General features: G+C 33.8%; 1 protein-coding gene across 8 annotated transcripts in view; it reads right to left on the minus strand.

Annotated features, from left to right (window-relative positions):
* The window catches only part of adam11 (ADAM metallopeptidase domain 11), a 79194-nt gene that overhangs the window by 8551 nt on the left and 55213 nt on the right, over positions 1 to 15430 (minus strand). For all 8 annotated transcript variants that reach the window (XM_073918309.1, XM_690437.9, XM_021480274.2 and 5 more), the window contains 11 exons: positions 13731 to 13830; positions 11215 to 11286; positions 10939 to 11031; positions 9397 to 9477; positions 9247 to 9297; positions 8812 to 8875; positions 6073 to 6178; positions 5658 to 5777; positions 4051 to 4219; positions 2740 to 2854; positions 448 to 538 (listed from right to left, as the gene is read on the minus strand). In XM_073918309.1, the coding sequence (XP_073774410.1) occupies positions 448 to 538; positions 2740 to 2854; positions 4051 to 4219; positions 5658 to 5777; positions 6073 to 6178; positions 8812 to 8875; positions 9247 to 9297; positions 9397 to 9477; positions 10939 to 11031; positions 11215 to 11286; positions 13731 to 13830 (1062 nt within the window). The remainder of the gene's footprint in view (positions 1 to 447; positions 539 to 2739; positions 2855 to 4050; positions 4220 to 5657; positions 5778 to 6072; positions 6179 to 8811; positions 8876 to 9246; positions 9298 to 9396; positions 9478 to 10938; positions 11032 to 11214; positions 11287 to 13730; positions 13831 to 15430) is intronic.

The following is a 15430-nucleotide window of genomic DNA, read 5'->3' on the forward strand; positions in this document are numbered from 1 at the left end:
TAAAGTTTCAGTTTAGTTTGAACCAACCTTGGGTTTTAGGAAACATGAATGTAGCTCAACTTTAACTACTTTTTGTTGTAATGGTTTTATGGAGCAGCTAAGATGAGTTGAGCAACATTCATGGTACCTAAACCCCAGAATTGGTTTGAACTAAACTGAAATTTAACTGGCAAGACAGCTAATCTGGCTTCATGGTACAGCCCTCTGGTCTTGTCTGTTTTGTTTGCTTCTTAAGAATTTCAAGATATATTCATGAAAATGTTTTTTTTTTTTTTTTTTTTTTTAGAAACATCCTATAAAAAACAAACAAACAAACAAACAAAAAAAGAAACAAAATATACTTTCACCACCAAGGCTGCTTTGTCTTTTCACTAATAATTTATCAAGAGAAATATATTAAAGCTACTTAAATGGCTTTAAAGTGTTTAAATCGATTTTACGTCTTACTTGAAGCCCCAGCCTGTTCCTCCAAGTACTATAGCTGCCAATAGTATCGCTCCTGCTATAGAGCCAATGATGATGTTTGTACCACTTGGACCTGTTGACAGACAGAGAACAAGAATTATGCTTTCGGGAGTAAGAGGCGGTGGTATCTTGTGATAACATTTGCTTTTTCATTGACCTCTAATAAAGAACCTGATACCTAAAAGACATCTGATTAATTTACAGCCCCTAAATATCTGTATTCTTTTGTGGAACTAAATTTCATTGAAGTCTGTCAAATTTTCTGTGACTGTTTATTTTGAAAATAATTATTTATTTTTTTATGACAATGGTTCAAAAACCAAATAACCCAATTAGAGTTATTTATATATCAGTTATGAACCCAGTCATTTCTTCAATCTCTTTATCAAGTGCTTGACCTATTTGAATGTCCAAGGCGATGTTGAGAATCCCACCTGGGAGTCAGGTAAAAGTTGCAGAATGCTCACTGCTTACATCAGTTATCATCAGCTCTGACTAGAGCTCCAAATCTGAAGTGCTAGCTCATTCAGACAATCTGACTTGGCTGGGCGAATAAGTTTATCTGGTGTCTTACACTTTCAATTAAATTCTTTTTACTTAAATGATTATTCCAGAAAAAAAAAAATACATTTCAGTTCTTAACTATTCACCATCATGTCATTCCAAATCCCTGAGACCTTTGTTCATCTTAACATATTAGTTGTTTTTTTTCTTAAACCTGAAAGATCCCTCGTCCTAAATATAAAGCAATAATCACACGACAAGCAGGAACAAAAACATTGTTAAAACATTCCATGGGATTTTGGGGGTTAAACCAAAAAAATAGGAAATACCACTTTTATGTTATATCTTCTCTTCCACTTTTTTTCTATCACTGCAGCACGCAATGGGCATATTGCTCATAGTAAACACACACCACTTTGTGTGATTTATACAATTGATCCACTTAAGTTACTTTGAATATTTTTACAAGGTTTTTGTTTCTTTTTCTAAACTTTGAATGTCTAGGGATCAGATCATTGCTGTATAGGGAGGATGAGACAGCTCTCTGGCTTTATCTAAAATATCTTAATTTGTGTTTCGATGATGAAAGCAGGTCTCAGGGGAATATACAGAGAAAAAGTGATGCTGTGCAAACTACTCTGATATGTGTTATTATGGGTACTGTTTTTTATACTTCTTTAAAGGATGTGTTTGGATTTGAATTGGATTTATGTATTTTATAATAGTTTTTTGAATTTATGAATTCATGAATTCATGGATTTGGGTATTTTTGAATCATGTTTTAAACTTAAAAATATGATTTACATATTTTTGAATTGTTTTTTGAATTCACAAATTAGATTTGGGTATATCTGAACTGTTTTTTAAATTTATGAATTATGAATATTTTTGAATTTTTAGACTAATCTATTTCTATATGTGTTCAGAAAATCCATGGTCAAATGATTAAATTATGCAGCTTTCTGAGAAGTCCATTCTAAAACACGATTTAGTAGTTGGCAACTTCTATATATTTATGAGCCAAGCTGCTTCACATTGCAAGAAAGTCCTAGATTTGGCCTTGGAGTTTGCATGTTCTCCAATATTGGAATATTTTGCCGAAATTACAATTTATTTAAGATTTTAACTGTGAACTTTACCAACCCTTTTATTAAAGAAATATCTCAAATTTACATACAATGTTGAAATATTCAAGACTTTTTACACCTGTACTCTATGTATTTCACATACATCCATATGTAATAATATTGTTGTTTATTATTGTGTGTGTGTTTGTGTGTATACACAAGACATCCCACATCTTCAAGATGCTCCAGGAGACTCCCAAATATCCACAGTAGCTGCATGGTGTGATATTATCTTGGAAATTATGGATGCAAGACAGAAAACACTCAGGAGCAAACTAGATCAGGAGAGTATATCAGATGTGGTGATATACCTTTAAAGCCTTAAATTACACACATAGCACAGTAAAGTACCTCTACTAGAGTACTAAAGTACCTTTATCACTGCTGTAATTGGAGCTGCCAATTTTGCAGGCTACGACCACATATCTGATCGCTTGTCAAGAACATGTACTCACTCCCTGAAATGAGTTTTTGCAGGGTGGGATGTCTGATGTATGCTCTAAATACATACACAAGGTTGTTACAGCTTGTAAGTTAGTTAAATTAGCAAGTAGTAACACTGCTGAACATATTAGTATTTCATTCCAAACATAAACAAAGAAAGAAAAAGTACAACTAAGGAGTGACTAAATGTGTTATCAACCTTTGTACTTCTCAGGACCATCTGGAGGCTGGGGGTCTGGAATGGGGTCATATACACTGCAATCCTTCCCGGTGTAGTCTGAGTCACAGATACACTTTACTTCATTACTGCAAGTCTAAAAAAGAGACAGAAAGGGAATGTCTACATAAGTGGGAAAAAAAGAAAAAACATTTTCTTACATTACTACAGTAAATTATCTGCACTAACCGTCAATGAGGTAAAGAGGAATGACAATTTTATGACCACATTTTTTAGAATATAAGCTTTTTTAATTATCAGAAAATCTGAACTGGTGTCAAATAAGAGAGGCATATGAGTGTGTTCTGCATACTGTTAAATCTAAAATATTTGTTATGATGTGTATTTAATATTAAATATAAAGTGGTGTAAAAAAGTGTTTGCCACCTTACTGATTTCTTTTTTTTTTCATGTTTGTCACACATTAATGTTTCGGATCACCTAACTAATTTAAATATTAGTCATAGAAATAACACAAGTTAACGTCATAAAGTTTTGAAATAAAAGGTTTTTATTATTAAGGGAAAACAAAATACAAAATTACATAGATACATGTTAAAAAGTGTTTGCCCCTAAATCTAATAACTGGTTGGGCCACTCTTATCAACTGAAATCAAACATTTTCAATAACTTACAATGAGTCTGTTACAGCACTGTGGAGGAATTTTGATCCACTCATCTTTGCAGAATTGTTGTAATTCAGCCACATTAGAGTTTTTTTTTTTTAGCATGAACACAGCATGCCACAGCATCTTATTCGAATTAAAGTCAGGACTTTGACTAGGCCGGACCCTTTTTTAAATGTAAGCCTGACTACCACCAACACATTTTACTGTTGGTGTAAAAACACACCTTACAAAAATTCCAGTATTTTTCCCAAAAAGTATTTTGGGGTATAAGAGTATTTTCCCAAAAGTCTTGAGGATCATCAAGATGTTTTCTGGCAAAACTAAGACAAGCCATTATGTTTTGTTTTGTTTTTGTCTTGAAAGTCTGCAATGCAAACCATTTTTTCCCCAGTCTTTTTCTTAACGTGAAGTCATAAACACTCATCTTAACTGAGGCAAGTGAGGGTCTTTTGTGACTTATTGGGTTAGTTGTCACTGTCTTGGGGTAATTTTGGTCAGCCGGCCAATCCTGGAAAGGTTCTCCAATGTTCTATCAACTTGCGATTTGTAAATAATGTCTTTAATTCCTTTAAGGATGAACAACAATCTAATGTGTAGACCTCAAAACAGTGACATCAAAACAGGCAGTAAATTAAGTGAGTGTGATGTTAGATGAGCAGCCTACCCCATGATCTGAGCACACAAGAGAGAAGGATGACCCGGGACAGGATGACAGGTTGAAGGTGGTGACCGGCAAACAGCGATGGTCTAGGCACATCATATTAGGACCACAAGGTGTGCCATCCTCCACATACCCAAGATCAGTGCCATCCTCTAACACTGCATGACCACCACTGAAGACACAAATAACAGCTCGGTGACATCTTAATGCAAACAACCTCTAGATCAGGATGCCCATTGCTATTCCTGAAGACCTGTCTACTTACAACTAGGCAAGTTTAGGTAATTGAGCAAGTTATTATTATTTTAAAAATAAAAAACTGTTTTTATTCTAGCCGAAATAAAACAAATGAAAAAAGAAATGAAAAAAGAAAAAACTAATAATTCTAATAATTCTGACTTCAAATATATATATATCTGACTTCAAATATATATATATTCAACCCTGAATCGAAAAAAAATTGGAAAGTATGGAATATGGAAAACACAAATGAAAAAAGGTATCGGTTTTCTAATTTAATAATAGTTAAATTTGTTGCAGAGAATATAAACACTAAATATTACATTTTACGTCTGGTCAACTTATTTACATTTGTAAATATACATCCTTTTCTGTCATTCAGACCTGTAACACATTCCAAAAATGCTGGGACAGGAGCAATTTAAGGCTAGTAATCAGGTAAACTGGTTAAATAATGATTTGATTTGAAACAGGTGGTTTTAACAGGTGATTGCAATTATGATTTGTTACAAAAGCAGCATTCAAGAAAGGTCGAGTCCCTTAGGAGCAAAGATGGGCAGAGGATCACCAGTTTGCCAACAAATATGTAAGAAAATTTTTGGAAACGTTTTACAACAATGTTCCTCAAGGAAGATAGGAAGACATTTGGATATTTTACCTTCAATAGTGCATAACATAATTAAATAATTCAAGGAATCTAGAGGAATTTCAGTGCGTAAAGGACCAGCTAAACAACCATCATCTTAGGTCCCTGTGGCACTGCGTCAAGAATCTTCATTCATCCATAAGCGATATCACCACATGGGCTCAGGACAACTTTGGCAAACCTTTGTCAATAATCACTATATTTGGTTACATCCACAAATGCTGGTGAAAACTGTACTGTGCCAAAAGGAATCCTATGTTAACAGTGTCCAGAAGTGGTGTCAACTTCTCTGAGCTAGGAGGCATCTGGGATGGACCATCACACAGTGGAAAAGTGTACTGTGGTCAGATGAATCAATGTTTCAGGCATTTGTTTTGGGAGAAATGGACGAAAGAAAAAAAGGATCATCCAGACTGTTACCAGCAACAATTCAGCTTTTGTTTAGGGATAGACTACAACATGTAATAATGCTGTATACTGTATAAAACATTTTATGTTGCCTCTGGGCCAGATTGTCATTGTAAATGAGAACTGGTTCTCAATTGACTTACCTGGTTAAATAAAAGTTATTATTATTAATAATATCTGAACAATGTCTTACAGTGTGTTAACGAAGGTATTTAACAGAATAATTGATAATTGCATTGTTTTTCAATAATTTTAATCACCTTTTGTCAACTATTCCTACCTCAGTACCACCCCAAAACCAAATTGATTCATTTACCGACAATCCAGGTACTTGTTCTGATGGTAGATGGTGAGACTTGTGCTTTCTCCATGCAAGTCTCCATACCGCGGCTTCACTGTGATATTAGTGCACAATAAAAAACCACACAGTACATCCCTGTAAATAAACACAGACAGAAATAACAGTGTTATACAGACGAGGAGGAAAAATAATGAATATTCCACACTGTAAAAGCTCTTACTGCCTCAACTTACGCTAATCAAATTGACTAAAAATATTAGGTTAAACCTAATAAAACTAAAACAATTTTGTTGAGATCAGAGTAATTTATTAAAATAAGTTAAAGTAACATAAATAACATCATTGTGACAATCATATCATTTTTTTGAAGTGCATGAAAGAGACAAAGAATACCACTGAACGGGTTATGAAAGGTTATTTTCTCACTCACTGTTTATTGCACTGAATCCAGTTGTGTGAGCTGCTGTCCTGACCACAGTTGCCACGCTCTGTGCCCTCAATGTTCAGCTTTTCATAACACATACGATCTGCTGCATCTAACAGTGCATAGGCAATACACTGAGCATTGTGCATATTCAGTATTAGAATTTAACAAGAGATATGTGTTATTATGACAAAACTTTATGAATTCACTTAACTGCACTGCACTTTATTGAAATGGACTACAAAACTAATCTAACGTTGCACTTGTATGTTTGCAGGAATACCCAAAAATACATTGTACGTTTCTTAAACATGCGATGCTAATTCAATTAGTCAATTTTCTACAGTAAATATATTTAAAAAACTGATTAGTAATATTCATTGCTAAACTTTATTTAAACAAAATTAAAGGTGATTTTCTTAATATATAGTTTTTTTTAACCCCCAGATTTCAGATTTTCAAACAGTTCTATCTTTAGCAAACCTTGTCCTATGCTAAAATATCAATATCAAAGGAAGCTTTTATTCAAATCTCTTTTGAATTTTTTTTTTCTTAATTCTAGTTTGGATTAAGTAATTGTTTTCTACAATTTTACCAATTTGTTAAACCTTATTATACAGTGCAAAAAAAATATATATATATTTTTTTGTAAAATGTACTGATGATCATCATAAAATTAAAGAAAGATACATAATTAATAAAAGCTCATTTTAAGTAGCCTGTCTATAAAATATGTGCAATGCTAAAAGATGCTCCCCAATACATAAGCAAATAGGACTCTAAAAAAATTAATAAACATGAATTATTGAAACTGTAGCATATAAAGTGGTTATGTTTTATATTACTTTTAAGTGGTTAGAATATTAGTAGACAGGTGGTTAGTATCTACAGTAAATTAACTTTACTGATCTTAAGCAACTTTACAATGAGATAACTATCTCTACTACCTGTCTACAAATACTCTATTAATTACAGTTAATGAAATGTAACAATGTAAATAACTATTTAAAAAAATATATAATTATTAGAATGAATTGTACATTTTGCTAAAAAAAAAAAAAATATTTGGCAACAAATTACTTGAATGGGGTAAGGCTGTCATAAAAAAATTCATAATCAATGCAAAATGCAAAGATGACATTGTTTGAGATGTCTTTGTTACAACATCATGACATAAACAAATCCATCATAACCTGTCTTTGTCATGACAACTTGACATTGTCATAACAACATAACTTGTCATAAAATTTGTCATAAACAAGACTATCATCAGGCAATTATAACGGTGTCATGAATTTTATAACAGCTTCATTTATCAACTGTAGTACAATTTGTACAAATTGAATTAAAATGTTAATTAATGTTTAATATTAACATTAATATTATTGACACTGTTATAAAATTATATGACAGAGTACTGGCACTTTTAATGAGAAATTGTAATGACAATTTCAGTTTGTTCCACTGACAAAATATCTTTAAAAAAGTACACTATATAACTACAGTAACAGTCTTCAATAAAATAAATGGATAATTAAATAAATAAAATAAAAATCATAAATACTGTGGTAGTCCCGTTTTACATTTTTTACTGTTTTTGCATCTGCACAAACCTTGCCAGTGCCCTTAAGTGTAATTGTGTTTCCAAATTTTTATTTTTACTTATATTTTTAGATAATATTATATGTGTAATAGTATTAATTTCAATTTCTTTTTCTCACTTTACTTTTCTTATTACTATTATATCTTAGGCACATAGGGTCTGTGAATAACACAATTTCGATTCTCTGTTTGTCCTGTACATGAGGCTGAATTGAGAAAGCTGACTTGGACTTGACTTTGATGCATAAGTTGATGAAACACTTTTGGCATTTATACATGATACATCAAAAACAATCATTTAATTGGCAAAACTGTTCTATTGGTATTCAAATGAAATCTTTAGTAGTAAATGTTACATGCATCAAAAGTTAAAGCATAGACTTAAGCAAGACTTTAAGATATCATCTGAATACTGTTGCTAAAACAAAAAGATTACAATAGAAAACAAAATCAACCATAATGTTTACATTCACAATTGATATTCAGTTTTACATTTTGAGATCCTCTTTTAAAAGGGGTGATGATCTATCTTTTTAAACTGTTTTTTATTAATATGTTTGTACTGTTTTCTGAGATCCACATCCACTTATATTGTTTTCAAGATTTTTTGTGTTTTTTCTGTTTTTGTCCGTCACCATCAGAACGCTGTGTTTTAATAGGTTTGGCTGATGATAGAATTAAAGGTCTTATTAAGGCCCTGCATATTAAAGCGCTAAACATGCAGTGCAGTTAAAGTGGGCGACAATGTACTGAGAAGGTAGAGCTTATCCATCCTTTTACATTACAGCGTAGTACATTCCAGAACCTGTGGTTTTGACGTATAAACTACGTTTAGTGGAACAACAAACTGTTGAGTTCTGAAAATGCCATTGGCTTTGGGACTGCGCATCGATGGATTTGCTCTCCAGTGTTTGGATTTTCATCAGTGAACATTAAACCACACTGAACCAAACTAAATTGACTGGACTGACACAGTTTCAGTTTGCTAGAATTTCTATGTTAAGCTGCATTGGCACAATCTACATTGTAAAAGCACTATAGGAGTAAAGACGAATTGAATTAAATGTTCATAATGATGGTTTCTCAGTTCATAACCCCTTTAAAGTACTATATATCTTATATGATGTAAGAGATACTACTCACTATGGCCCCAGAGCGCCTGACACTGGGCATCCCTGGTCTTGCAGCGACCCCCATAGCAGCGGCCCTGAGAAAGCCAAAAGAAATATCAGATTATTGTACACACCCGCTCACACACAAAATAATTGGATTGCTTTTGGCTCACATCATGTACAATTCAGAAATGTGGTCCTAAAAAGCATGACATTATATGATCATTGCATTCTATTATTATATTTTTACTGGATTTGTTTGGTTTTGGGATAATTTAACAGTGAATGCCACATTTCTAAAATACTAGGTTTGCCTTAAAAAACTAATAAATTTTTAATAAATGCCATTTATTATGGTTTATATGATTGTTTTTAAAAATATTTCCCAGTGTTATGCAAAACACAATGTAGACTATTGTATTATTGCAGTAAGAAACATAGTTCATAAAGGACAGAACATTTTTACCAGTCCAGCATCGCACATGTATCCATCCAGTTTGTGTACATTATGTGGACACTGTTTGAGAAAAGAATAAAGCGTATGTAAATATTACACATTGCATGATAACTGTTTATTATTTACTGTTCATGACATTTTACATAAATGTATCATTACTTTACTCGAATCTCCAGAGCAGGTTTCCGGCACATCGCAATCATTCACTGCATCCCTGCAGATCACTCCTCTCTGCTCATACTGCAACACACGCACACACGCACACACACACACACACACACACAAACACAAACAATTTGGTTTTTAGTGCGTAAATGCACAACAAATCTATTTAAAATGAATCAAACAAAAAATGTGTTTTGATAATACCCAAGCTCATTTTTTATGTGTATCCCTATACAGTTGAAGTCAGAATTATTAGCCACCTTTAAAAATTTTTTTCTTTTTTAAATATTTCCCAAATGATGTTTAACAAAGCAAGGAAATTTTCACAGTATGTCTAAATATATATATATTTTATTATTTGTCTTATTTGTTTTATTTCGGCTAGAATAAAAGGAGCAGTTTTTAATTTTTTTAAAAACACTTTAAGGTTGAAATGATCCATTTTAAGCAATATTTTGTTTCGATAGTCTACAGAGCAAACCATCATTATACAATAACTTGCCTAATTACCCTAACCTGCCTTGTTAATCTAATTAACCTTTTTAAGCCTTTAAATGTCACTTTAAGCTTTATGTATTTCATGGCTAAGATAATATAAATCAGTAATTAGAAATGAGTTATTAAAACTATTATGTTTAAAATATGTTAAACAAATCTGCTCTTTATTAAACAGAAATTGGGGGGAAAAATAAACATGGGGGCTAATTATTCTGACTTCAACTGTATACTGCACATTTCTGGAGTTCGCAAAATACCTCCCAAGAGGTACATTGTTTTGGCAGTTTTTGTTTTCGTGAATCAACCAGAGGCTGCTGTGTATGCTTTTCCAAATCTCAAGTTTCTCTCAAGCTGTTCTTGCGTTAATCCACTAGATGCCGCTGTTGACTGACTGAATGACCGATGATGACACCACTCACCACATTCCCTAAACCCATGCGATACTGTTTTCAAAAGCACCGATAGACTAGATCATCCCTACCCTAAACCCAACCGACAGTGTTTTCAAAAGACAAAATGCAGCCATACATAGCTTTGGCTACATAATTTGCGATCTCCAGAAATGTAAAAGGGGGTAGTTTTCACAATGAGCCTGTGTTGTTAAAATAATGATCTATTGGTTAATGTTTGTTAATGCATTCACTAACGTGCACTAGGACTACATTTACACAACAACTATATAGCCAAAATTGCCTTTCTAGACTAGTACACCTACGAGTCCACAAAGTAGTGCAAATGGATTTGCTATTTAAACAACCTGACGCAAAACCTTAATAAATTTGGGTTGCACTGGTCAGAAAATAGCACCAAATTATGCAAAACAAGTCTTGTGCCTTATTGCGCAGGGTAAATAATAAGAGTCAAGTCACTTGCATCCTTTTCGACAGAAGATATTACTTTTACTTTATGGATTTTTTATGATGCCTAATCACCAAGGTCTAGCAGGTTCTAAAAAGTGAACAATTATGGCAGTTTGACAGCCCATGGTCACAAAATACAGATGAAAATTTCAATGTAAATAATTGTAACATTACTTACCTTGCAACGGTTACAACACAATCCATTGCTACACATTGCATCATGAGTTAAAGTGCATTTTTTACAGCATGCACCCCCAGCCCGAGAGCAATCCTACAAGAGAGCACAACCGGTAAAAACCAATGCATTAATTTAATCACAGCATTGCAATAGACAACTTTCTGTTCCCTTAAACTAACACATTTGAAAACAGTGTGAAAACAATGAATTAATGAATACTCTATTTCTTTTGGATGTTGAGAGCAAATTTGTCAATTCTGGTCTTCTTGTTCTCACCACTTGAGAGCCACAGTCACATTCTTCGCCCTGTTCCACAAAACCATTGCCACATTCAGGAGGATCCAACAACTGTATTGAAACAACAACAACAACAAAAAAACATGTCACTGCCAATTCTATAAAATATGCAGTGTTAAACAAATCACTCAAGTCAAAAACTGAAGCAAGCTAATCTATAAACAACCTAAAATATATCCTGAAATAACTAGATGGTTAAGGTAGGTAAATAGATGACAATTCATTTATATTTATTGTGATGTCTGTAGGTTTGAGGGTTGTGTTCTCTTTCCAGGCATGCTCTGCAACAATAGTGCCACAGGTAAGCTGTTGTTTATGGTAAATATTCACTTTTTTAATACATAATTTGCAATGGTGTTATATTTGATTAGTTCTATTTGAAGTTGAGTATTAATAAAGTATCAGTATCAATAGTATCAATAAATTGATTGGATTGGTTTGTGTTAGCATCATTATAAAATCTTAGGAACTTTTAGGAACTCTAGGGAAGCGGTTATCAGTTCAGGTCCTCGTAACCCCCAGTCTGCACATTTTGTCTCTCCTACTGATTCAGAGGTTTCTTTCTTTTGACTGTAAATGCTCTGCAAAGTGGACATCACAGAATTTTCTGTTATGATTTTCATGTGACTTTTATGCAAATTTCATGATTACAGAAAAATAATCCTTCACACTTCTAAAATAATTTTTGTCTGAAGACACTGCAAATAGTGCAAATCTTTAAACAAATCTTAAAGGGTTAGCTCCCTCATCTTCCATGGTCAGCAAGAGTCCTGAGACATATAAAGTCTAGAAAAGGAACAAAACATTTTGTCAAAACATTTAAATTGACTTCAGTGGTTCAACTGTAATCATTTGTAGCTCCAAGAACACTTTTGCGAACCCAAAAATCTGTAAAGCAACTTTGTTCACCAATGTCTCTTAAAATTAGGGTGCACACTTACTATGGACAATACAATGCTTGCTTGTTGCACTGCTGACCTAAAAGGCAAAAGCCAGGTCATCAACCTAGTGCAGGAAAGAAGATATATATGTTTTGACACACAAAAGGGGTTTTGGAGCTTCATACACTATACCAATTACAGTTGATCTGCTTAAGTCACATGTTTTGGTTTTGGTTCTTTTTCTGGACATTGAGCATCCTGGCACCGTTGCTGTATATGGAGAATGAGGGAGCTCTTGGATTTCATCTAAAATGTTTAAATTTATGGTTCAAAGATGAATGAATTTCTAAGGGGTTGGAAAGGCATGAGGGTAAATAATAACAGATTAATAATAAAAAATTATGTTCAACTAATCCTTTAAAGTTCAGCCATTCAGTGAACACTATGTAGGGAATATGTCAAAGGAGCTCTTTTCTAACAAGCTGGTTGTTCAAATCAGGTGTATAAAACAAGAGACATGCAAAACGTGCAGACCAAGATGCTTAAAAAGGAAGATACTTTAATGCTTTATTACTGTGTCTCCAACCATGGCACTGTTGTCTCAAAATGAAAGTTGTGTGTAGATTTGCAAAAGGCACAAGCACTGTGTGCCTTAGTGCAGGCACTCACCAAAGGGCATGATTTTATAGCCAGCATGTCTATCTTTCCTATGGACAGTGAATATCGTATTGCAATAAGCATCAAGACCTGAGCTCCTTTCTCACTATCATAACAACAAAGCCTTGTTGTTGGCAGTATATGCAGTACTTTTTGACAAAAGACAAAGGTTGCCCGCAAATGGTATTGATGTAGACACCAGAAATGCCAATTCAGCTGCAAGTTCACATTTTTGCTATTGTCAGTGCATTATGATGTGTGACTGTTTACTTGCAAAGAAAAACCATCAGCATGGATGACAGGTTTGCAGAAACATTTTGAGCAGATACAGTAAAAGGTCCTGACAGTTTTACTGTCTCTGGCAACCATACAGGAAATAGAACAATTTGTTCAACACTGAAACCTCTTCACAATCTGAAATTGACCAAACTTAGCACTCAACTCAGCAAGTCCTTACTAGAGTATGCAGCGGTGGACACTTTACCCCCTTTATCAGTAGCTAACATTTAACGCACACGAGGAGACGTGCAGTCTCCAGAAAGAAATCTATGTAGTAAAGATGTCATAGGAGGTCTATCAAGAGCTTTGGTTCGTGAGACCTTTACCATACTCTCGCACCCACAAATGGACTGGCAGAGCATTTCAACTGTAACATAACCACTTTAGTTTGGCATTTTAGTTGAACAACAATGGCACTGCCTCACTCTAGTTTAGTTTGACAATGTAGGAATTCACAAAATGCTCCCAATTCGGTTTGAAAAGAGATGCAGATTCTTTAAGGTTTGGTGCTGGGTTACAAGTATAATCTTGTCAATAGGCTATACGTAGGTTACATTATATTGGGCTCTAGCTCTATTGAGGATGGTATTTCTACTATCATTTACCAGATTTTCATCACTTGTATAGTTTTGTAAATATACATGTCAAGACAAAAAATAAAAAAAAATCCAGACAAACCTTGTTTGGTTTATTGAAGAGACAGCTCCCCCCTCCTTGCTGAAGGAATTGAATGTATTCCTCTATACTGCACCGCGAAAACTTTCTGGGTAGATAGTACCTGTGAGGATTACATGATAACATTCACACTGTTCAATTACACTTGCCAACCGCTTTTATCCAGATTAAATAAACTTTACAAAAGCGTAGAATTGCAATTAGTATGCTCTAAAACTTAAGCAATAATTATCTTTAATGAAGTTAATAAATTATTATTTTTTTTATTATAGGAATAAAAATTTTATTGTATATAAGAATATACAAATTGATAAAAATTACAAACACTTTATGGGTAGCATATTTAAATTACTGTTCTAGTTTAATGGTAAATACATACAGTTGAGGTCAAAATTATTAGCCCCCCTGAATTATTAGCCCCCACCCCAATTTTGCTTAAAGGGGCTAATAATATTGACCTTAAAATAGATTTAAAAAAATAAAAACTACTTTTATACTAGCTGAAATAAAACAAATAACCTTTTCTCTGGATGAAAAAAATATGATCAGAATTACTGTGAAAACTTTCTTGCTCTGTTAAACATCATTTTAGAAATATTTTAAAAAGATAAAACGATTCAAAGGGGGGATTATAATTCTGACTTCAACTGTATCTTTCACCTTCCTGTGTACTTAGGGTAAAAAAGGAAACAATTCAATTCCTAATTTTGAGGTATAGCAGAAAACATGACAAAGAAGTGTAATTAAAATTTCAATATTAGAAATTATAAAACCTTTTTGCCAACTAGGTGTCATCAGTTCAGTCCTAGACAATCCCCTCACTGACCAGCAGAGGTCCCCATCCCAAAAGTTTTGACTTTTCCCAAACGACATATCACATAACCCTGTGTCTGGCGCTGATTTTGCTGCACTTGATGCCAATCCATCTCAGCCTTTATAAGCGGATAAGATCCTTATACTTGCAAAGTCTTGTTTTGACCTGCAAAAACGTTTCTGATCGTTTTCTGCTGTTATCTGCCCTAGTAACTCTGTTGCTGATCTTTTTTGATTGTTTTGACTGTTTGCTGCCTACTCCCGAACTCTGACTGCTAATAGTACTAGCCTGTCTGCTATCTGCCCATGACCTTAGCCTGTATCATCATTTATGATTGTCTGCTAGCTGCCCTGATCATCATCTGCTACTTTCCTATTACTCATCTGGATTACTGCATTGTGTGAAACATTCACTTATCTATCTTTCTGTGATTCACTGAACAACAACAGCTCGCTCATTTCATATCCCTAATGAAGGAAGTTTTCAAACATCCTGAAGGAGAAAGGGATGCAAGGAAAGAAATCCTTTCATTGCGTCAAGGGACTTGCACAGCAGCAGATTACACTTTGCAGTTCCGCACCCTTGCAGCTCAAACTGGGTAGATGGGTGATACACTAACATTGTTTTATTAGCAAGGATTAAACAGTAAATTGCAATCTAAAGATACCCCCATCTAGCCTGAACATCCCCCTGAAATCATTGACTTGGGATTTTAATAAACAAAAATCCACTCAACCTTCCCTTCACTGTCAGTATGATTGCTCCATTGAATTATTGTCTGGCACTACATCCCGTTCATAGTCGATTTTTTCCTCTATCCAACCCAGAATTCGAAGCCATGAAAAAATACATAGAGGAAGAACAGATTCTATTCTTCCCAAGGGAAACT

The sequence above is a fragment of the Danio rerio genome, chromosome 12 (assembly GCF_049306965.1).
Source record: "Danio rerio strain Tuebingen ecotype United States chromosome 12, GRCz12tu, whole genome shotgun sequence".
NCBI lineage: Eukaryota > Metazoa > Chordata > Actinopteri > Cypriniformes > Danionidae > Danio > Danio rerio.